Here is a 21,999-nt window from a genome sequence, read left to right as displayed (position 1 = left end):
AGAAGGAGCTAGAACGATGACCGTCATCCCCACTCCCAGTGCTAAGAGGCCATGATGAGTAGTATACAGAGGCCAACCAAAACCATGAGCAGAAGCACCGGGAGCTCGGCTTCAAAGCAGCCACCCAATGCAGAGCCAGGCAACAATTGGCTGTCTCTGATCGTTCACTTTTTCAATTTGGAGCAATTCTTGTAAAGAATGTGGTCATTGGGATGCCTGGGTGGCTCAGGGGTAGAATGTCTGCCTTCAGCTCAGGGTATGATCCCAGGGTCCCAGGATTGAGTCCCACATCGGGCTCCCCCCAGGGAGCCTGCTTCTCCCTCTGCCTGTGTCTCTGCCTTTCTCTCTCTCTGTTTTTCATGAATAAACAAATAAAATCTTTAAAAAAACGCAGTCATCTGTCCAGAGGGTTAAGATCAAGGCTGAGATATGAGAGGGAGGAGAGATGGAGTATATTGTGGGATTCGAAATGGCTCTATTAGAAAGTTGTTCCTAAGACCTGGTGAGACTAGGTGTTGGAGGGAGAGAGGGAAGATCCAGCGATTCTATCTCTGCTAGTATACTTGCTACAGACTGGGTGATTTCCAACTTGATGGGGATCTGCAAGACTCAACAAATGGTCCGAAATAGTCTAAAACCTGGTTTTGCGAGTATCTGAATTGACCATTCACCACTGGAATGGCCCAGATGTGATACTTATATAACTTTTTAAATTGTTCATTTTTGCCCAGAGCCAGGGGAATGAACAGCTAAGTAAGCCAAGCTCCCATTGTGTATAAAATTGATGTCAACTCAGCAACTGAACATCCATCTTGTGCCGCCAACACTATTTCTTAAACCAGGTTTGGAAAGCAAATCAACTTGAGAAACTATAAATTGATTTTTTAAAAGAAACTTATCAAAGACAGAAAATAACCTCTAGGGTTGAAAACCAGGCTTACAATGAAGATGGTCATAGTGGGGCAAGGGTGGGTGGGGAGCCTTCCATTTCTGTCTTATTTTTCTAACTTCATGTCAGAAAGAAGACTCTTCTGGAGTAAATGTTATTATCGAGCGGCTGTTAGCACTTAAGCTCCGCAGGGGAAAGAACAGAGAGAAAGAGTAACAGGGAAGGAAGAGCAGATGAAGTGAGTCTCTAGCAATTTCAACAGGCTTCCCCAATTCTCCCAGGACTGTGAGGTTTCCTGGGACACAGGGCTGACGCCAGGGCAATCCCAGACACCCGAGGACAGCTGCTCACCCAACCCCGTTAGAGGCACTTTCAACCCACCCCGATCCAGGTTTTCTCCAGACTGTTAGGCCACCCGATTAGAGATTTCAAAGATGGTCCAAAGCAGAACCCACACTGCAAACCAGCATTACCACCAGCAAAAGAGAACCCGGACCTTGTCTGAGTATGAAAAGGCTATCTGTCACCCCTGGGGTGGCCTGTGATCCTGTGCGCCCTTGCAGGGCACATGCGCTACGAATATGAAATAAGTGTGGGTCACAACACACTCCTCCAGGCTAAGAGTGAACAAAAGACCAGGAAACATCAAGTGCTTTCCCTCAACCAAATTTTGTCAGTTCTGGAGCTAGGAGTATCTCCCTTCAAGGAAAAAAAAAGACATTATCATTTTTTTCAGTTATATTTTAAAAGTATAATTATCATTTTAGAAATGCTTGCCCAAGTTAGCCATCTCCTGGAACAAAGGGTTAAAACATAGTTACAGGAAAGTGAGAATGTCCATTTTACATCTGAGCAGGGATTCAGGCATGAGTTACATTATCTCAAAGATCAGACTCTTCAGACAACACTGCTTTCATTCTGCACAAATGCATGACTTGCATGTTGGGAAAAAAAATGCATCTGATATGTACCAGCATTTCAGAAAGTGCCCAGAACACACTGGCACATCAGGAAGGAGAAATTTATAGTCAAAGTAATTTGATGCTACAATTACGCAAGGAATAGATTGAAACTTTTTCATTTCACTGTATTTTCCAAATACCAGTTTCAGAAATCACATTATTGTCGCATAATATTTAATTCCTACTCAAACATTTATTTGGCCATTAGCCCAGTAAAATAAGAAAGATTTCTTTTAAAACAACTTTGCAACCACAAAGGTCAGAGAACAGTAGGCTCATTCACAATGAACAGAAGAGCAGGGAAAGAAATTTTTTTCCAGTTACTTACACATTGGTGGTAAAGATGCCATAGATCAAATCCAGCTCGGGCAGGAAGAAAGTGCTCTGCAGTTCGTTGTAGTAAAAAGGGACCTCCCCGGGCCGGGAGCAGTTCAGGCGAGCCTTCATGAATGTGGTCCAGGTGTCCTCCAGCAGGAACCGGCCCCCGATGTCATTCTTACAGACCCGGGCAGCTCTGGAGAACACAGTTTTCCCACAATCGTGCTCCACGGCATTCTCTCGGAAAAAGAAGTAGGTGAAATTTCCAATGTCGTATGATGACACGAAGTTTGGTTCTGGAGATCAGAGGAAAGAAGAAACATGTAAATGTTCTTATGATGTTTCTTTATGTCTTACCTCCTCGGTTATTTATTCCAAGGAGATGTGGGTTCGTGCAGACACCACCCAGGTTCTGAGGGACGAGTGGGATCCCTGGGAACAGCTCCACGATCTGCGCTGAGGGAAGAACTCAGGACAGAAGTTCCAGGTGACAAGAAATCGCCCACATGATTTCACACGAAAGCATCCTGATTTAACGCCGCACTTGAGTCACACATTAATGTGTGACTGGGGAGAACAGGGTTTTGTGATACACTTTAAAGCAACACATAATAGTTACTTGTATATTCTCATGTGACCTTCAGAGAGAGTGGGGGAAAATGAGATTAAACATACGTGTGATTGAGAATATAGGAGTCTATTATCATGTTTGTATAGAAGACAACAAAATTCCTTGATCTTACTTGAATACCTATGACTGACATAATTTATGTGCTTTTAGTGAGAACGTGAAGATGGTTTTCATTTGTGAAACCTGAAACAAACATTGAGACTATCAGGTTAGTGTCCTGAATTCTCTTTAGCAATTCCAGTTACTATGGTGACCACATCACTGTGAGGACCAAGCCTCATTTTCTTATTTCCGGGTTGCTGGGAAATCCACGTAGAAGAGGGGAGTGTATGGAGATAGGGTCAATGCCTTCCAGCTTCCTGGTCTCATAATTAGCTTAAAAATAAGGATTCAGAAATGACAAGATTATGGTAAAACCTTTACTTCATCACCAAGCCCATTAGGAGTTTAGGAATTTTAGTTTGTCAACTGAATTTCATAAATAGTATTCAAAGTGTTATCTTTGTAGCTTCTTGTTTGAATCCATTCAGGGTAGAAATGATACCCTTCCAAACATGGATATGCCCTAACATTTATCTTTAAAAAATTCTAATAACCAGGTTTGGTTTTTACTCTTTCCTCTATTGCCAGGGGTTTTCTATTCAATTAGCAAGTGTCTGAATTTTATGGTGCCATTACAATAATATGGCAATAACCTTTTGTGTTCAAAATTAATGGAAAGACACACACAACAACTATATCCACAAGGACTCATTTCAGGGACAATTAGTTTTTGGGGGCAATTCAATTGGCCTTGTACTTTGCCAGATCCAATCAGAATGTACCAACAGATGTGTTACTGGCAGGACAACTAAAAGTACATTTGGCTACAAGACAACCCATCATTGTTAAAAGTGAGACACACAACAAGCTCACCTCAGGTCTGAAATATAAACATGGAGGTAATCCTGATGACTACTATTCCATCCAAAAAACTGTTACCAGTTTTCAATTAACACATATATTAGATATCATCACAAAATGCCTCATTTTAATTCAACTTTACATCATAAAAATGTAACTATTCTAGGCTGTGTAAGCTGTGCATGCAATGTGTTCTTCCTGGTCTGTGATATTGTTCTTCAGGAATTTAAGCACGTCAGGTAATAGAGACTTCAATAAGGACTATTTGTCATTTATACACAGTCAAACATCCTCGTAGATCACTATTATGTTAGCCCGAAATGGGTATAAAGGAAACTAGATTGCAAAAAAGTGTATGAAATGGAAATCAAACATATTTTCCGTATAGCAAGTTTTCATATCAAGAAAGATGCTCACAGAGAAGCAGGAGGTGACCTGGGTTTCGGGAACATTCAGCAAAATAATGCGGATGTTTTTGAACCTGTGTTTAGTGAGCTTCCAAAAGAGAATTACTCATTGAGGAAGACCCCAAAAAGCAAAGATACGGAACAATTACAAAACTATATTTGGTTGGTTTCTCAAGAAAATATTCACTTATACGGCTAATTCTAAAGAGAAGGCTAAATCAGTTCAGAATATGCCCTGTACCCAGGCTCTAAAACAAAATTGTAATTTGATCATTTTGCTAAAAACAAACAATAAAAATCATCATGATTATCATGAAAACAACAACCACAAAGCTTACATAAGATGGAGAAAGCAAAGAAAGAGGATTCAGGACTGGAGTGTCCAGCTTGGGGCTATGATCACCAACACGCGTGGATGAGGGGTGGGCAGAGGCCACAGCATTTATCAAACCCCCTCACAAAGACCTATTCCTGCTACCAATTTGAGGACAAACAGCCTGAAGACCAGAGTGTATGTCTCTAGGAGGTCTGGACCGAGGAAATGAGAAGCTGCAAAGGTAAAAAGATCTGTCACGGTTTCTTCCAGTCAGAGCTGAGTCTGTAACTTAAAAAATATCTACAGAGTCCTAATGCTACTGCGCCAGGCTTCCACTCGGGGCTTCCATTCATGTGCTCGTTAAACTCACAGGCATCATAAAGGTAGGTACTGTGTTACTAGTTATTAGTAAAATGGCCAAGTTCACACAACTAGCAGTGGGAAGGGGGTTACATCCCGAATCCAGACCATCTGACCTCAGAGCCTAGGCACTTAGCCTTGCACTCCCCTGAAAAAAACAACACGCTACAAGGGAACAATGGACTATATTCATAACATTCACAAAACTCAGTATTCGGGATGGTGGTTTAGAAACCAGAGTGGGGAGCAGGTTTACTCCAGAAGACAAGTGTCCAGACGGAATTTACCCTGCTGCTATTAGGGACATCAGGAATGACAGGGCAACAAAAAGTGGGAGAAGGAGCCAAGAATCCAAAGGCTCATTAGACAAGAGTACTTCTGGGAAGCACCTGCCCAACTCCAGAGACGACATTTCAAGAGGTGCCACCACCGCCCCAGAGAGCCAGGAAGTGACACTTAGGACATCTATTCCATGTCCATCAACTGCTCAAGATGAACAGCTTCACTTGGATGTCTCCTAGGAAGGGACACTGGCCAACGCCATGCAGACCGGCCCACAGTTTCCTCTCTCCACAGCAGACTTCCACTGTATCTCCAAACCACCCTGAGATAGTTGTATGATAGGGCGACAAAGCACACTTCAGACAGAAACGCTCAAACACTTTTTTTCCTACTGAGTACAGATGGGGGAAGAATGCATGCTCAGTGGGTCGTGTGTGCCATTCTCTAACTCACCACCCATTACAGGTCCATTTAGACAGGGAACTAACGACACTTGGAAATACATCCTGCTGTCCCACTGTGGCCCTTTAGGACCATGATGGGTCCCCGATGGTGCGACCCACTGTAAAACCAGGAAGCTCCATTTCCTGGAAAGCACAGCCTTTTGAAAGTCAGCCAGCATCCTGTTCCTTTTCCAAAGACAATAAAAAAGCTGGAATAATTGGTAGACAGACAGCCAAATATCTCTTGCATTTATAGATATAACCCCGGAGGTAGGAGATGTTTGACTCTCACCAGGCAGTATAATAAGATGTCTACTGTTTCCCTCTCATTATTTAAGTTCTGTCTCTTGTTAAAATGCAATTCACCACAAACTAGTAATCTGTCACTCCTGAGTGAACTGAACAAGTCATAAATCAGGCACTCGCCTTCTTGCCTACAATGAATGTAAGTGCGTGAAAGAGAGATCTGAGAGGTCCTTTATTCTTTATTGTCATTAGAGCGACACACGAATAGAAGGTGCTGCCAGTTCAGAAAAAAAATAATAAAGCAGACATGAGTATATGGCAGCTTATTATAATTATATGCATGGAGAAGCTGTTTTTTTTCATGTTTATAAAACATCTTGAGTTATGGATTAGAAAGCATTTTACAAAATATGTCATATCATAAGAGCAGATATGTTTCATGACATAGGAACTTTCATTTTATACATTTACTTATCAGTGACCATGCAGAATGCAGATCAGGATAAGGGAAGTGAGCCATAAGATAATAAATAGGAGTAATGAAAAGAACAAAAGCTTCAACATTTTTGAGAAGACTTTGACCAGGTGAAACCAAAGGCTGAACATCCAAATGGATCCTTCCATTCTGTAGTCTTTCTAAGGCAACACCTCCTCTATCAGTCTGGGGGCGCCTCATGTCCCGTGGTTCAGTCAGATGACAGACCAGATCACGTACAAGCTCTTGATATAGAACTATTTGTCCAAATTAATGCCCATGGATATTGAAGACACAAAGGAATTCCAGTCTGTCAGCTCTACAAAAATCTTACTAGAATCAACATCTATCATAAATCCTTTTTCAATCAACAGCCAGTTTGTAATACACTCATCAAAAGCTGACTGGAAGAGGGCTGGACATGGAGCCTACATGGGCTGTGGCTCTGACCATCCCAGCTTGAAATCCTGGGCTGGACCATGGACATCTGGAGGGCTCTTTTATCCTGGATGACAATTCAGGTCACAAAAGACCTACTTTGCCTTAAGGATCAAGAGACTGGTACACAGTAGGATCCCAATAAATGGTGCCTATAATTATTATTTCATGATTTATTCTTGATTTCCCTCTTAATAATTTATGTTTAGTAGAACTTCACATAATGATAATGAATTATCAAACACACAAATGTTAAGCTTAAAGGTGATCAAAATTGGAGAAACATAAATAAAGCCATGCTGAGTTTTTAAAACATCAAGCCATTGCACAAAAAGGAAAGAATGAATGGAAACAATCTTTAGACATGGCACAGTAAGCCAGCTTTTTTTAATCCTCTAATTTGTTGCTGTCAGGCACTACCAGAACAAAACAAAACAAAACAACAAAAAACAAAACAACATTTCCATATATCTTCCTAGATTTCATACGCCCTCTTACTGTGCACATTTTCCCCTTGTCACAGTGACATGAAAACGTGCTGCAGAGTGGTCCAAAGTAAACTAATTTCATCCAGTATCCAGTAAGCATGGATAATTACACTAAAATTAAATTAAGTACAATATGGTTTAAAAGCCATTGACATACTAAAGCGTTCCTGAAGATTTCCAGTAAAAGGAAGACAGACAGATAGGTAGATAATACACGTGTGTTTGGTGTCTATGTGTCTATACGTGTCTGTGCGTTTGTCCCACGCACACATACATAAGGTACCGAGGCATATGTATATATGGCTCAATACCTCCACCTACTGGCTGCGTGAACTAGTCAAGTCACTTAACAGCACAGATTCTGTGTCCTGTTTTAGAGTGGTGGTGACCCCACCCAATGTGTATCATTAGGGGAATTAAAGGTGATGCATGACAAGTGCCGAGCACTTAATTGCTAATCATTGAAATGTAGATCACCTATGCATTTGTATGTGCAAATTAAAATATAATAAATATGCATATACACAAAATATGTAAGTCAATATTTACACATATATTGGTAAACTTATAGTCAGTATTTACTTAAAAAGCTACATCATCAACTTTGCATTCTATGTAACAAATTAGGGTCTTTGTTCCCCTCAGCAGAAGTGGCACCAGATATAGTGGAGGTGCTATAGATAGAGCCCTCCTCCGTCATCAGCTACTCACCACCTACGGTGGGGACAGTGCTGAGCTCTGCGTGTGTGGTAACTGAAAGAGCTCATGTCCTCAGGGACAGTGTGAGGAAACCAACAACACAGACCAACAAGTAATCACAATGATGACAAGGACAATGATGACCAGCAGCAGCGAGGTGAATTCCAGAATCAGAAAGGAGAGGATCAGAAAAAAGGCAGATGTAAGGTTGGGGAGGGACCGCCAGGCCAAAAGCAGGAGAGACACCAGCTAAGAGGACTAAGAGGACACCCAACCAGTGGCCAGGAATGGAATGAAGTTCGTGTTGGAATAAAGGAATCAGCCGGGCAGGGGAAAAGCCAGGACAGCAATCCAGACGGCAGCAGGGATGTCAAGTGCCCCTGGAGAGTTAGTCACTGAGGAGTTTTAAAGAAATGTTCATGATGCAGGCTCCTGTGTGTGAGGGGTGGCAGTGGTCAGGTAATAGTGGGGTGAGGCCAGCCTTGGATCCCCAAGCCCTTCGCTCACTGAGCACCTGGCAGAAAGAAAACCATTGCATAAAACCAGAAATGGAGTCCCAGCCAACTTGATTCCTTCTTGCTTCAAGGGGAATATGACCTGATGAACATTTCTTATTTGCACCATTTGCTGATTCCAGCAGGAGCAACCAGTACCAAGTAGACCTGTGCCATCTCTCTCCAAATGAGATCTGCCCCTCTAAACGAGCGCTCACCCTGCAAGGCCAAGACTGTCCCCCAAAGTCCCCTCTATGTCTAGAGAAGTTTCACTAACTGGCTGTCGTCTAGACGTTCTCACTCAGAGTGACAAAGACATCCTTCGTCTGTTCCCCCTCACTCTGTTCCAAGCGCAGAGCCTCTGCAGGTTTTCCCTTCTCCTGAGAGCGTCTCCCACACCACATGTTCCAAGGCTCAATTCGTTCGAACTAATTTCACAAATATGCATTTTTAAACATTTACAAAACGGAAAGTTTCAATTTACTATGCTCATTTTTTCTTGATTCTCTTTTAAAAGCAGTGGTTCACTTCTTTTAAGAATGAATCATTTAACCTGCAGAATCATGCATCAAAGCTGAGAGGAATTCTTTTAATTGGAATAATAACTTGAATTCAAAGATCTTAGAACTATTTTAATGTTTATAAATAGTTTTAAAGAGGAAGAGGAAAATATGTGAGAGCTCACTGGAAAAAGATACCGGGCTATAAGAGTATGCAGTTAGAAGACATAAACTTCAACGATGCTGTGGTGTTTGTCTCCTGAGCTGACCTGGGCCAGGGCAACGCAGAAGCCCAAGAACAGAGTCAACTGTCCAATATGCAGCCGTGCAGATAAAACGTGAGAGGCCACGGATGCAAAGAGTTTAACAGAATAATATGGAGACAAATTTACTGAAACACATAGACCTGGGGATTTATAAACAGGATGACGATATGATTTATGAGCCAAATAGGAGCACTTTTGAGAGGGACAGGAAGCAATGTTATAATCATGCCAGGGAGGCAGGAGTGACCTAGGACTGTCGCAAGGAAACCGCTCATGATGTCTAGACAATAATACATTGAAGCGTTTTCCTGCCTGGTGATTAAGTACTAGAAAATTTCCATATAGTATATTGTCTTCTTTCTAATGGGACACAACTTCTCCGTGTGGATATCTGCTCTGTTTGATGCAGGTCTCCATATGACTTAGTGTATATAGTTGTGCCTTTGGCCACATAATGCCTTGGTGGAGGAAAGAAGGGCTTATTCATCCATTATCTTCTGAAATGTGTAAATTGAAAGTCCTAGTGACTGACTGGTGAGTACAGAGCTGTCACCACAAGACTGAAGGGGTTCTGTACTCCCCTACTTTCAGGCATTCAGCACAGAGACCCATCAGTACATGACACTGCTTGCAAAGAGCACCAGAAGAACCGATTCCTTTATGTCACTTAACAAGCTTTTGTGCCCATGAAGGGCTGTTTTAAATTATGTCACAGGCTTTTCTACTTTGGGTTTAATAATCCCCATTCATCTCACCTCTTTTTGCAAGTTTTCACAAATAAAGGAAATCCTCCTAAACTCCAGGGTTCTCCTATCCCTCCTCCATGGTAGTTCATGCATTAAAAAAATGTGTATGTTAGGAGGGAGATGGAGGCAGGTTATGATGTTGCTGTTTCCTAAGACGTGGATGAAGCAAATGGGATGAGGGAGCATGTGGAGGGGCAAAGATGCAAGCTCCGGAGTGGGTGTGTTTTCAAACCCTGGCTCATGTACACATCTGCCTAGAGGCTCTGGCTCAGGGAGCTAGTCCCTTTGACCACAGCTTGCTCATCTGTAAAATAAGGACAGCGTCATCTCCCTTGGAGGATTTTGTGGAGGACTACTGAAGGCATGTGTAGGGAGTCTCCCATCTACCCGGCAAGTTCGAAATGGCCATTGCAACCCTATAAAGATAATCAGATTTGGTTTACAACACAATTTCCAGTATACCTGCATCCCACACAAGACAGACAATCTGCCTGCCCGCCAATCAGAAATGGTGGCTCATCGTGCTGGGTCCCACGTCACCTGACTGCTCACATGCTCTAAGCCCACGACTCATCATTCTAGCCAGCTGAAACTTCACACATTAGATGTCAAGCTTTAGCCTCACAGCTGCAGTGCTGAAGAAGCCTACTGTTTGCGATGACACCCCTTTTCAGCATCTCCCCAGATGCCTGTTTAGTAACATATAAAACTAGGCTGCTGACTATGCAATTGTGATTTTTGTTCTGGTTTTACTGAGCTTCTTCTTGATAAAGACTTGAGTTTTCCTACACAAATTCCTAGGCTCCACTTGTCTTTATTTTGCTTGTTCTGTGAACACTGCTTCCAATTTATGAAATTCCTGCTCTAGCAATGTTGCCCATCCAGGGAGCCCCTAGAGGAGATGATTCACACCGTTAGGGACTGTGCTATTTAGACTCTGCCAAAAGTGAACTCATTGTCACCAGAATGAGCCCAAAAGAGTCACCCTGGCATGGCCATGCCTAGAGCTTTGAGAGGTGGCATCTGCTCTCAGGAAGAAGCGCTGCGCTCCTCCACCAGGCACCTGTCTTCACCGTGAGGACAACCATTTCTCCTTGAGTTAAGCACAGAGAGGATTTTCTCTCTCCAAGTAAATTATCTTTAATCATTAAGAGGTTAATCATTATATTTTAAATACCTCAAAGAGTCCATTTATTGCATAGGGAACATCATTAAAGTGTTTCCAACCAGGAGAAGTTGAGGTTGTTACAAGAGGAAGTCTCTTGGCCTGAAACATAATAGCTCATATGAAACAATTTGTTAAGATGAAAACCCCTGTGCTATCAGGTTTTTCTGCTTCCATATGAGGTCATGGTGGGAATCTGCAGAAACAGAAGGAGCTGCGGACTTCATTGGGACAACTTCGTTGGACAAGCAAACACTTCCCCCCAGAGAAGGAAAACAAGCAGGTCATCGAGTGTCAATGAGATTATGTCCACGCAGACAATCCATGCTGACTTATTAAGGCTCATTTATTTTTTTTAATTAATTTTTATTTATTTATGATAGTCACAGAGAGAGAGAGAGAGGCAGAGACACAGGCAGAGGGAGAAGCAGGCTCCATGCACCGGGAGCCCGATGTGGGATTCGATCCCGGGTCTCCAGGATCGCGCCCTGGGCCAAAGGCAGGCGCCAAACCGCTGCGCCACCCAGGGATCCCTTAAGGCTCATTTATGAATTAGTTTTTCCAAGTTCCTAGTGAGATTTTTTTTTCTCTGTAGGGAACATGTAGTTCCCTAAGAACCCATAATCTCAATTTGCACAATATTATTTTGGAAATGTCATTTCCCCCTTTGTCATGGGTTTATTGTTTCCCCAATTTGATCGACAATTTCTTGGCAAGTTTCTGAAAGCAAATTTTACAGCTTCTCTATTTTAAGCATTGACTATTAAACATTTATTATCCTGCCTTACAGTAATCATTTAATAAGAGTTAGTAATGATTAGTATTTTAATGCATTAAAGTGGTTTTAAGGTATTTCTCTAAACACATAAGTTTGTTTTCAGAGTAATTTCAGCACAGGGCATAAATTTGATATTGAAACTTACATTCACATGACTCAGTGTTTCAAATTCCACCAGAACATTATCCAATCAATTGCATTGCCTTTGATAACTAACTGAGTAACGGTTGAGGAGTGCCCAAATGAGAGGACAAAGGAAGTTTTCTCAGATGTTTTGATGTGAATCAGTTTCAAATGTAATAAACCTATTTTTTTTAATTCTAGGTTACAATTCCCATGACACACTCCCTTTGTTTAACACCATTCATATTTCTACTATTTATGAAACGCACTTATCTCCTACACATTCAAAAAATATTGATGGAACATCAACTGTGTTTAAGGCACTTAGTGAAATATTAAGCACACAAAGATGGCTCGCATATAATCCCTTCTCTCAAGGAAAGAAGCAAAGAAGCAAACTAATAAGTAATAACTCATTTAGTAAAAAAATATTTTTGGGTGCTTATGATGTACCCAGCACTGTTGAAAGCATGCAGGACATATCACTGAACAAAATACATTAGCCCAGCCACTGGGGAGCCTCCATTCTGGGGGGCAGGGAGGAAGGAGGCCAGCATTCAAAGGACATAGGAGTTAAGGATCAAAGCTGAGCGTGGTTAGAGGGACAAAGTAGGCTCAGATGGGACAGGGTGTCACTTCACATAAGGCAGGGTCCCATTGAGAAGCCCCATCTGAGCAAAGACTGGAAGGAACTAAACCAGTTGGCCAAGTGGCTTTTGGCGGGAAGGAGCTTTTCAGATAGAACAGGGACCAGCAAACTATGGCCTGCCAGCCAACCCTACCCACTAGATATATATAAAGTTTTACGAGTACACAGCCTCCGCGATCAGGTGGGCACTGGTGATGGCCACTATGAGGCCACTGAGAACATGTGTTGCAAGAAGGGAAGGACAACATGCATTGCAAAGCTTATGCTGCTTTTACTCTCTGGCCCTTTGCTGATCCCTAAGAGCCAGTGAAGAGCCAGAAGCACTGGGCAACATTTAAGAGGCCAAAGCAGAAGGAGCAAGGGAAAATACAGAGGTAACAGGAGGCAGTGGGTAGGCCTTCAGCTTTCTCTGCAGGTGGGATGGGGACTCTAGATTTTAAGGAGAAGAATGGCCAAGAGCTCCAGGATCGTGAGACAAGCACAGTCCTGCGTAATGCAAAGAAGGGATAGGAGATCTAGGAAACTGAAACTCTAATTGTAGCTGGGGGAGGTGGGGGGTGGAGAGCAGCATTTGGGAGGAGGCAAAAAATCAAGGGAAGTGAGGACAGCATATATAGCGTGTACAAAGAAACGTGGTAAGGAAGGCATGCCCCTGCACACTTCTCCTGCGAGGTCACCAATGGTGCACACGAGCAAAGTTGCAGGAGTTAGGGCAGAAAGAACAGGTGGACTCAGACCATATTGCCCAGGAAAGAGAAAAGAGCAACCCCGATGAAGGTGTCCACAGTCAGCCCTTGCTGACAGCTGCTGGCACGTGCCAGCACCCGGGTCTTGGTGCACACCGACAGCGATGCTGTTGGGGTACCCACCTAACTGCCATAAGACCATAGAGGTGGTGGTAATAAGAAACTGTGCCTGGAACTCTGCTGTTAGATCCAGGGTACTTAGCTTGCTCAAGGTAGGTTATTGGAACTAGAGCAGGTGTTTATGCTGGGTCCCTGGGGGCATGAGAGGCTTGGCAGGTGCTCACTCAGGGCTCCCTGTGTCCTGGCCAGATGTGAGCCTGGGCAGGCCAATGCCACCATTTTCCTGAAGATTACCCCCAAAGCACTGATCCTGAGATGATGGGGTGACCAAAGGGCCCTGGCTTGCTGTGCTCTGTCCACATGTCCTGAAGTCCAGGCACTCTGTGTCTATATGCTCTTCTCAGACTGGGGTGTCCGTGTGCTTATTTCTGTCAAGCCTTCACTAGAGACCTTTGAGGGAAGATCTCCAACACAGATGAGCGAGATGAAATGCACTTCTGCATGCTGCCTAGGAGACGGGCACCCCTCCCTGCACAGATCTCAGGGCGGACAAGGGATATACAGCAGACAGGGTCACAGTTTAAGTGAACAGACTGTCCACACAAGTGGTCTGGAGAATGCAAGGAAGAAATGGGGGAAAACCAGCCATGCCTTCGGCAAAGAGGAGACAGCACAACCTGCTAAGCATGAGATACTAGAGCAGAGATAAGGAGGCTGAGGAGTGGGACAGAGGATTGACTCATATATAGCACAGAGAGAGAAGTAGAGTTGTCATCAGAAATAAGACACTGCAGTGTAAGATGGCAACATCTGAGCATTCCCTGATCAGTGCACCATTACAGGTTGAATTATATCTACCACTCCCACCAAAAGATATGCTGAAGTCCTAACCCCCAGTACTAAATGAACTCTTACTTGAAATGGGGTCATGGTAGATTGAATTAAGAGGAGTTCATGCCAGAGGATGGTGGGCCCCTAATCCAGTATAACCAGTGCTCTTACATGAAAATGGCCAAGTGAGGACATAGAGACGCACAAGGAGAAGGCCATGTGAACACAGAAGCAAAGACCGCGTGATATTGCCACAAGCCGAAGAATATCTGGGGTGACCAGTGCTGAAAGAGACAAGAAGCATCCTCTCCTACAATCTTAAAAGACCACTGTGTTTTTCCTGTATTAGGCAACTAACTGAATTATGAAAAGGGCCACCTCTGTGTAAAGGCAAATTGTCCTGGGTGCAACTTAACCACAAGTACCACATCTGGACACAAAAATTGTGCATGCCATAGTTAAAAGGTCCTATATTCTAGACCTCTCTCCTGCTAAGACAATTCTCTTCTGTCAAACAAAACTGTTGGCAAAACCAAAAAATGGCCAAAACAAAGAAATGAGTCCTGATTATCATCATATGCAAGCAGCTGTTAGCTGAGCAACAGCCTGAGATGTATAAGTAATGAACCCTGTTTGCTCACGTCTATGAGTGAGTGTCATGAAACCACATTTCCCATCAGCAGGCTTGGGCTTTCCTAGAGTGGGCTCTCCAATGCAGAGGGAGCTCCCGATGACTGTCATGAGGCAGGCTTGGGCCTCCTCATTCAGCAGGCCATCATCTGCATATTCGTAGCTGACCACACCAGCTCCGGGTTTTCCAGAACACCCACTCAGCTCTATCAACAGTAAATCCAAACCTCTGCTCTGCATTTGTTTCCTGCATGCCTTGATTCTCAATCAGCTGAGAACTCTGGAGAAGAATATAAGAGCCTCATTGAATGGGTCGCTAAAATCACAACAGGAAATAGGATCCTTTTTGGATACTGCAGAACTAACTTTGTTTTCAGCTTGTTTGGGTTTCTTTATTTGTTTTTGTATCCTTTAAGGGGAAAGACATCTGCACAGTTTTATAAAAAGATGGCAGTCATCACTAGAGAGGAAGAAATCTGAGGCTATGGAAAAAAAAGGGCGGGGGGGGGGGGGGAGGAATAACAAATACGCAAACAATCTCAAGTAAAGAAAGAAAATTTCTCCAGAACACAGCAGGGAACTGAGACCAGGGCGTCTGGTTACACAGCAGGTGGGATGCAAAGGACAGATTCCAGTGAGGTCAGTAAGAATAGAGGCCCCTGCTTCCAGGTTCAGCTTGGGGACAGAAGCAGAACTAAGTGGAGTCAGAGACCAGAATCTGTCCTGGATGGTCAATCAGAGCAGAAAACCAGGGCCAACCAGGAGTAGAGACAGTATCTTGGGGCTCAGTAGAAGAATGCAGTGCTCCAACAGGACCAGGAGACGGAAGAAACACTCAACACTCAAGAAATCTCTGCTCTCTGCCCTGGGAGTGAGGGCCTTCTTTGGTGGGCAGGTGAGGGCAGCAGCACCATCCGGTGCCATGGGAATTAGGATGACAAGGTGAGTCGAGGGTGGCTTTACCATGTTTACCTTGGACTTATCTTCAATTTTTCAGTGGTTGGATTCTATCATATATAAACAGCAGCACACTTTAGGAACCTAAAACATTACTCATTATGTTCGACAAATACTGACAGCGCGCCTACGGTGACTGTGCTAACAAGCACAGTTAGCTCTCCCATCGCCCTTCTCACATCACTTGGCTCTCAGACAGAAAGGATTCCACCCAGAGGTTAATGGAATCAGACCATCTGATCAGCCAGTGGGTACTGGAGTCACATGCAAAGAAACAGTCCACGTTTACAACTCATGCTATTACCTGAATTATTTTTCCAGGATATTCTTCAATGGGTCACTTTTGGGAAAAGAGAGAGAGAGAGAGAGAGAGAGAGAGAGAGAGAGAGAGAGAGAGAAAGAGAGAGAGATGGTATTCCTAATGACTTTTTACTTTGCTTTGGACACACTCTAATTACACTGCCTTTGGTTGGGGGGCAGGTGATTCTGATTTTTAACTAGAAACTTTGCTTGGTCAGTAAAAATCAACAAATGAACAGAAAGAAGAACTTTAAGTAAACAAAGGAATGCTCCAGGGCCCAAAGGGGTCTAAAACCAGTTCAGTGGAAATAATGTTAATGAAGAAAATCTAGTTACAGCTGCAGTTTAGGAAAACAATTCATGGTGCCCTTTGGAAGCTACAGAATCATTTAAATTACTGGAGAAAGTTGATGAGGAGATTCTCTTTTCTAGAGGGAGTCTTTTAAAGGCAACCTGGTGGCTAGTTGAACTATATTATCTGGAAAAATGCTTGTGTCATGTTTATATACACATACAAATAAATATGCATAAATAATGAGCCAAAGCCAGTGGTTCTCAGCCAGAGGCGTTTTTCTCCCCCAGAAGACCCTTGGAAACTTCTGGAAACTGTTTTACTATCACAACTAGTAGAGGGGTGCTATTGCATCTAGCGAGTAGAGGCTAGAGATACTGCTATCCATCCTATGATAACCAGGACAGCCCCACACCACACACATATCAAAGTATTATCTTTTTCTCAGTGCTGAGGTTGAGAAATTCTGGTCTATATAGTTAGCTTGTACTTGACAAAAGGCCAGTAAACCTTTGTAGAATTTAAAAGTTCAAAATAATCAATATTATAAGGGAAATTTCAAGATTTCATCTTCATGCAGACTATTGAATAAAGGTATGTCCTGTGGTGTGTGTATCTAAAACACTGTGTGTACAGGCACATTCATACATGAACACCTACGTATACAGAAAGCTCAGTTTCTGCTGGAACTCCACACTCAGGACTGCTTAGTGAGCACATGACCAATTTCTAGTCCAAGATTGAAAAGAAGTCTTCTGGGGGTTTCTGGTCTCTTTAAAAATAAAATAAAACAAAACAAACAAAAAAAAACAAAAAAAAAACCACCACAAACCCAAAAAAATACGAGGAATATCCTTTTTTCTTCTGGATATTGTCACACCTGGATGCAGGGCCAGGAACTACATCACTGATCCTGCATCCCCAGCAGAGCCAGCTTGAGACTGTGGATGGCACAGTGTAGGTGGCAGAGAGACCAGGGACAGAGCTTATGGACTCTGGTGCCATCGAACCAAGTAACTCTGAAGATGCCTCCCGCGGTGTTCTAATTATGTGACTTGATACTTTTTTTAAATCGATCAAGCTCTTTGGAGCTACCTTTTACCCAGTGTCTGAAAAATTCATGAAATTACAGGAATTTCCTGTTTTTAGATATACAATGAGAAGTTAAGAAAGAACATACATGAATCTACAGATACCTTTGATACAATATCAAATTTCCTGAACGTCAAACAATAGCATTGTTTGAGACATCGTAAGTTCGACGAATGGTCCTATCAACGTTAGCCCTGTTACTTGTGGTTCACAGTGTTGACAGTATCTGATCCCTTCTATCCTAAAGAGTCCCATACAATGCCTTCCACACGGATGTACAAAACAACTGACATTTTGATTTCTTTAGAAAACAAAGAAATTGAGTTGTGACAGTTTGCTGGTTACCAAGTAACCAGGCATGACAGACAAACAGGGTGGACCATGGGCAGTGACCATAAGACTTACCATTGAGCCACTTGGAGTTGTACTGGGCCGTGCGGAGAGGAGGTAAGATGCCCAGACTCCGGTAAATGGCAGGATCCCGTCCCGGAAAATCCATGGCTGTGGCAGCATACAGTTCCCCGCTGGCTGTGAGAAGAGCCGTGGAATTGTGCTGGGGACTGTAGGGACAGCGGGCCATGCCACTGATCTGATCATGGATCTTGGTCAGGTTACTCAACTGTGGGTGAGGACCAGAGAGAGGAAACCGATTATCCCCCTGAAAGCCCTTTAAGAGCATTAACGGATTACGTCTGCCCAAACTGCAAAGGATACATAAGTGATAAACTTTCTGGGGCTCAGGATAAGACAAGACAGATGTGTGCACTCTGACTTTGATGAAAACACTCTTTGGTGGACATGGACAGAGAACCCACCTCCCTCATCGTCCCTTCACGCTTGCTGGACCTCAAACCATTAAACTCTCACAAAATGCGAAGTAAGATTATGGTACATGGGTCCTTTTTTTTTTAAGATTTTATTTATTTATTTATTCATGAGAGAGACAGAGAGAGAGAGAGAGAGGCAGAGACACAGGTAGAGGGAGAAGCAGGTTCCATGCAGAGAGCCCGATGCAGGATTCAACCCTGGGTCTCCAGGGTCTTCCTGAGCTGAAGGCAGTCGCTCAACCACTGAGCCACCCAGGTGTCCCGACTGTACATGGGGCCTATTTATGATGCATGGGCACTACAGATCCCTCCACTTTAATAAAGAAAACTTCAATATTTACAGAAATGCAAACCACAATAAAGACTATGTACAATTTTATCACTACAAGGGAATTAAGATGTTACAAATAGCCCAAAACTGTGCTCACAGATAAGGATACATGCTATTTTGTACTGTGCAACCCAAATTTCCAAGACTTTATATCATCAGTTTTTAGACAGACAAGTCAGGCATCTGGTATGAACCCAGGCATCTGGTGGCTAGATTCCCAACCAATCACTGAATGAGAAAAGTTCCACCAGTTTCTTCATCCTGACCTAGGTCGTAACAGAGCAGAAGGACTAGACAGGGTATCTAGACACTCTGTTTGCTCTGCTGTCAGAGGGTTAGCTCCAGGGAAGTTACTAAAATCCTTACACCTTAAACTCTTGTTTTAACACACAGGGACCAAAAAACTCAGCACCACTTTGTATAGATAACCACCACCTGAGTAGGTGCAAAGTGTTGAGAACAGGGCATGAGACAAAGGCCTCTCTCTGTAACACTTATCCTCCTCCTCATCTCCCTCATATTTCCAATAACCGAATGTTATTTTGAAAATATTGCAGATGATAAATTCAGGCTCTGAGAGTTTTGCAACCAAGAAATCAACATAAAATATTTCTTTATTATCCTCCCTGCAGAACATCACACTAATATCTCAAATTAGGAAGACTGCATGTGTGCTGTGGCAACCCTGCAGATCTACAGGTGTGAGAGGCAGGCGCTGGAAAGCCCTCTGCCAAAAAGGATGGGTTAAAAAGGAAAAAAAAAAAAAAAAGAGGTCAGGATGGAACTTTACTTTGCCCAGGGCTTCATTTGTTGGCTAGCTTCAATTTTTTGACATTGTTCTTACCCAATTTATAAATTATATTTTCTTCATTTTAATTATAATTTTTTTTACAGATTTTTTGCATTTATTGGAAAGAGAGAGAAAGAGCAAGAGCAAGAGAGAGAGAGCACAAGTGGGGTAAGGAGCAGAGAGTGAAGCAGGTTTTCCGTTGAGCAGGGAGCCTGACATGGGGTTCAAACTCAGGACCCTGGGATCATGACCTGGGCTGAAGGCAGATGCTTAACTTGACTGAGCCACCCAGGTGCCCCTGGATTATGATTTTAAGGCCATTTTAATACTTGTCAGTATCTCTATAATAAACCAGAACAAATGAAGAGTATGTTGAGGATTAGTGCTTGGGATCACTGGTGGGGAAAAGCTGGTAGAAACAGTTGAGAAACATATTTGGATTTAATTAAACAAGCTATAGCTACTTCCAGCTCTTTATATCATAGGCAGTATGATTAGTAATAAATCAATACATCAAATATTTATTCAATTTGAAAAAAGACTTTTTCTTTGGTTTAAAAAACAAGTCCTTAGAGAACAGAAATACATGTAAAACTACAGATTTAACAGAATGTTTGGATTTTCCTGGTATTAGATTGTGTCAGGGATCAAGATGAAGACCTACCGTGCGGTTGGTGCAGACAGGTGTGAAAGCATTGGTCCCACAGGTAAATAACCGGTCACCACTCACCAAAAGCACCCGGATGTAGTTTTGACATTCCTCCTGAAAAAAAGTCCACATGAAACATGTTAACAAGGCCTGAGCTCAGAAGAAATGGTGAAACTGAATATAATTTGACTGGTTAACAAATTATATGGTAATTGACCACTAAAGGAAAAAAAAAAAAAAAACCTCTTAGATCTTGACCCCCTCCCCAAGAAACAATACAACTGTTAAATAATCTGACCTTCTCCATCTGTACGCCTGTTCAACAGAAGATATTAATGAAGATAAATATATACATTCACTTAAAATCTCAAAGCATGTATCTTTTTTTGATGAATGTGGTTTCATTTTGAATTGTACCTGTTAACAGTGCAAACTGGAAATCTCCTTTGATATGTGTTAGGAGAATAAATAAAAGGAAACTGTTGGATGCCACTCATGAAAAGATGTCTTAGAAATCTTCTCTGGAAGTTTGAAAAAAAATGTTACGAATGCTTCTGCAAAGGCAAGGGTCACATGTGAAGCTCTGTAAACAAACTGGGACAAATTTTCAAAAAGTTTTCAACTGCTGTTCCATACACAGTAAGAATCTATGAACATTTCTGAGTCTTGATGGAGAAGTAAAAATGTAACTCATAAGGAAAGGATGTCCAGAACATGTGGGATAAAACCCCATGCTGAGTGATGACCCAGAGTCGAATGTTTTGTGCTTGCAAAGTATGCATAGAAAATATGGGGTACTGTCATCGTAGCGCATGGGCCTCAGCCAGCATTTACTGATTAGATAGTCTTTGGCATTGTGCTACAGGTCACAATCCAGGCACTTAGCAGGAAATGAAAATACAGGGCCATAACAACTATTACAGAGTTGTGCAGAGAACAGAATGTTGCTACCTCCAGAGGGAAGGGGAAGGGGAGAGATGCAGGAAGCCTTCCCAGAGGAGGTGACATCTAATGTAAGTTTTAAAGGAAGGACAGAATTTAATGAGGCTTCCTGGAGGAAATGCCACCTGACACACATAGGATTTTAGTGGCCTAAAGTGGAAAGACATTCAGGGTGGGAGGTGGGATGGACCGTGCCGAGGCACCGTGCCTCACGAAAATATGGTGCTTTCCTTGGGTATGGAAGAGGTAACACAAATACCATGGAGTCAGAAAGGTCCAGCTGTGCCTAGTGAATTTGAATTTTACTCCGAAAGCAAAAGGACTCATTTTCTGTTTTCATTGCATGAAGTCTGATCTGATCCAGTATGAAGGAGCACTCCATGTAGAAGCTAATCTTGTGACAGGGAGATTACAGTTCGGGAGACGGGCAAGGAAACCACTTCCCCAACTGGGGCCCTTGTCCCTTAGTGCCCGGACTGGGTGGGAGGTGTGGAAGGGCACGACCAGAGTGCAGTGAGCCACCAGGATGCGGTAAGGAACCAAGCAAGGGACCAGAGCAGATGTCGTGTGATCCATGAGGATTTGAATCGCACATTGCCCTGCATAAGAAGCTCTGGATTGTATGGCTTGGCAACACTCTCTTCAATCTGAGTGGAACCCCCATCTCCAGGCGGTGTTGATTTGCCATAACTCAGCCTCCTGGTGTCCTGGCCCTAAGGATGATGAAAAGAGCTAAATCTGGGGATCTGCTTTCTAAATATGAAGTAAAATGTCAAGGGTAGATACTTCTCCCAATACCATAACTTAGCAAGAATAGTAAGAAATGATCACTGGCGACTAATCTGAACACACGTTGAGAAAAATAACAATAACAAAAAGGAATGAAAGCTCTAAGTTTGATATCAGAAGAATTAACAAATGAATGTAAACAGTGGGCGGTATGTTGGGTAGCTGAGAAATGGAGAGGAGGCTTG

The 21,999-nt window shown here is 42.8% G+C and overlaps 1 protein-coding gene across 10 annotated transcripts in view; it reads right to left on the bottom strand.

The window, feature by feature from the left end:
• Positions 1–21,999, bottom strand: part of SEMA5A (semaphorin 5A) — a 476,790-nt gene that overhangs the window by 148,279 nt on the left and 306,512 nt on the right. For all 10 annotated transcript variants that reach the window (XM_055308003.1, XM_055308002.1, XM_055308007.1 and 7 more), the window contains 3 exons: positions 20,099–20,197; positions 17,892–18,105; positions 2,180–2,465 (listed from right to left, as the gene is read on the bottom strand). In XM_055308003.1, the coding sequence (XP_055163978.1) occupies positions 2,180–2,465; positions 17,892–18,105; positions 20,099–20,197 (599 nt within the window). The remainder of the gene's footprint in view (positions 1–2,179; positions 2,466–17,891; positions 18,106–20,098; positions 20,198–21,999) is intronic.

The sequence above is a fragment of the Nyctereutes procyonoides genome, unplaced genomic scaffold, assembly GCF_905146905.1.
Source record: "Nyctereutes procyonoides isolate TBG_1078 unplaced genomic scaffold, NYPRO_anot_genome, whole genome shotgun sequence".
NCBI lineage: Eukaryota > Metazoa > Chordata > Mammalia > Carnivora > Canidae > Nyctereutes > Nyctereutes procyonoides.
This window is presented reverse-complemented; position numbering and strand designations above follow the sequence as displayed.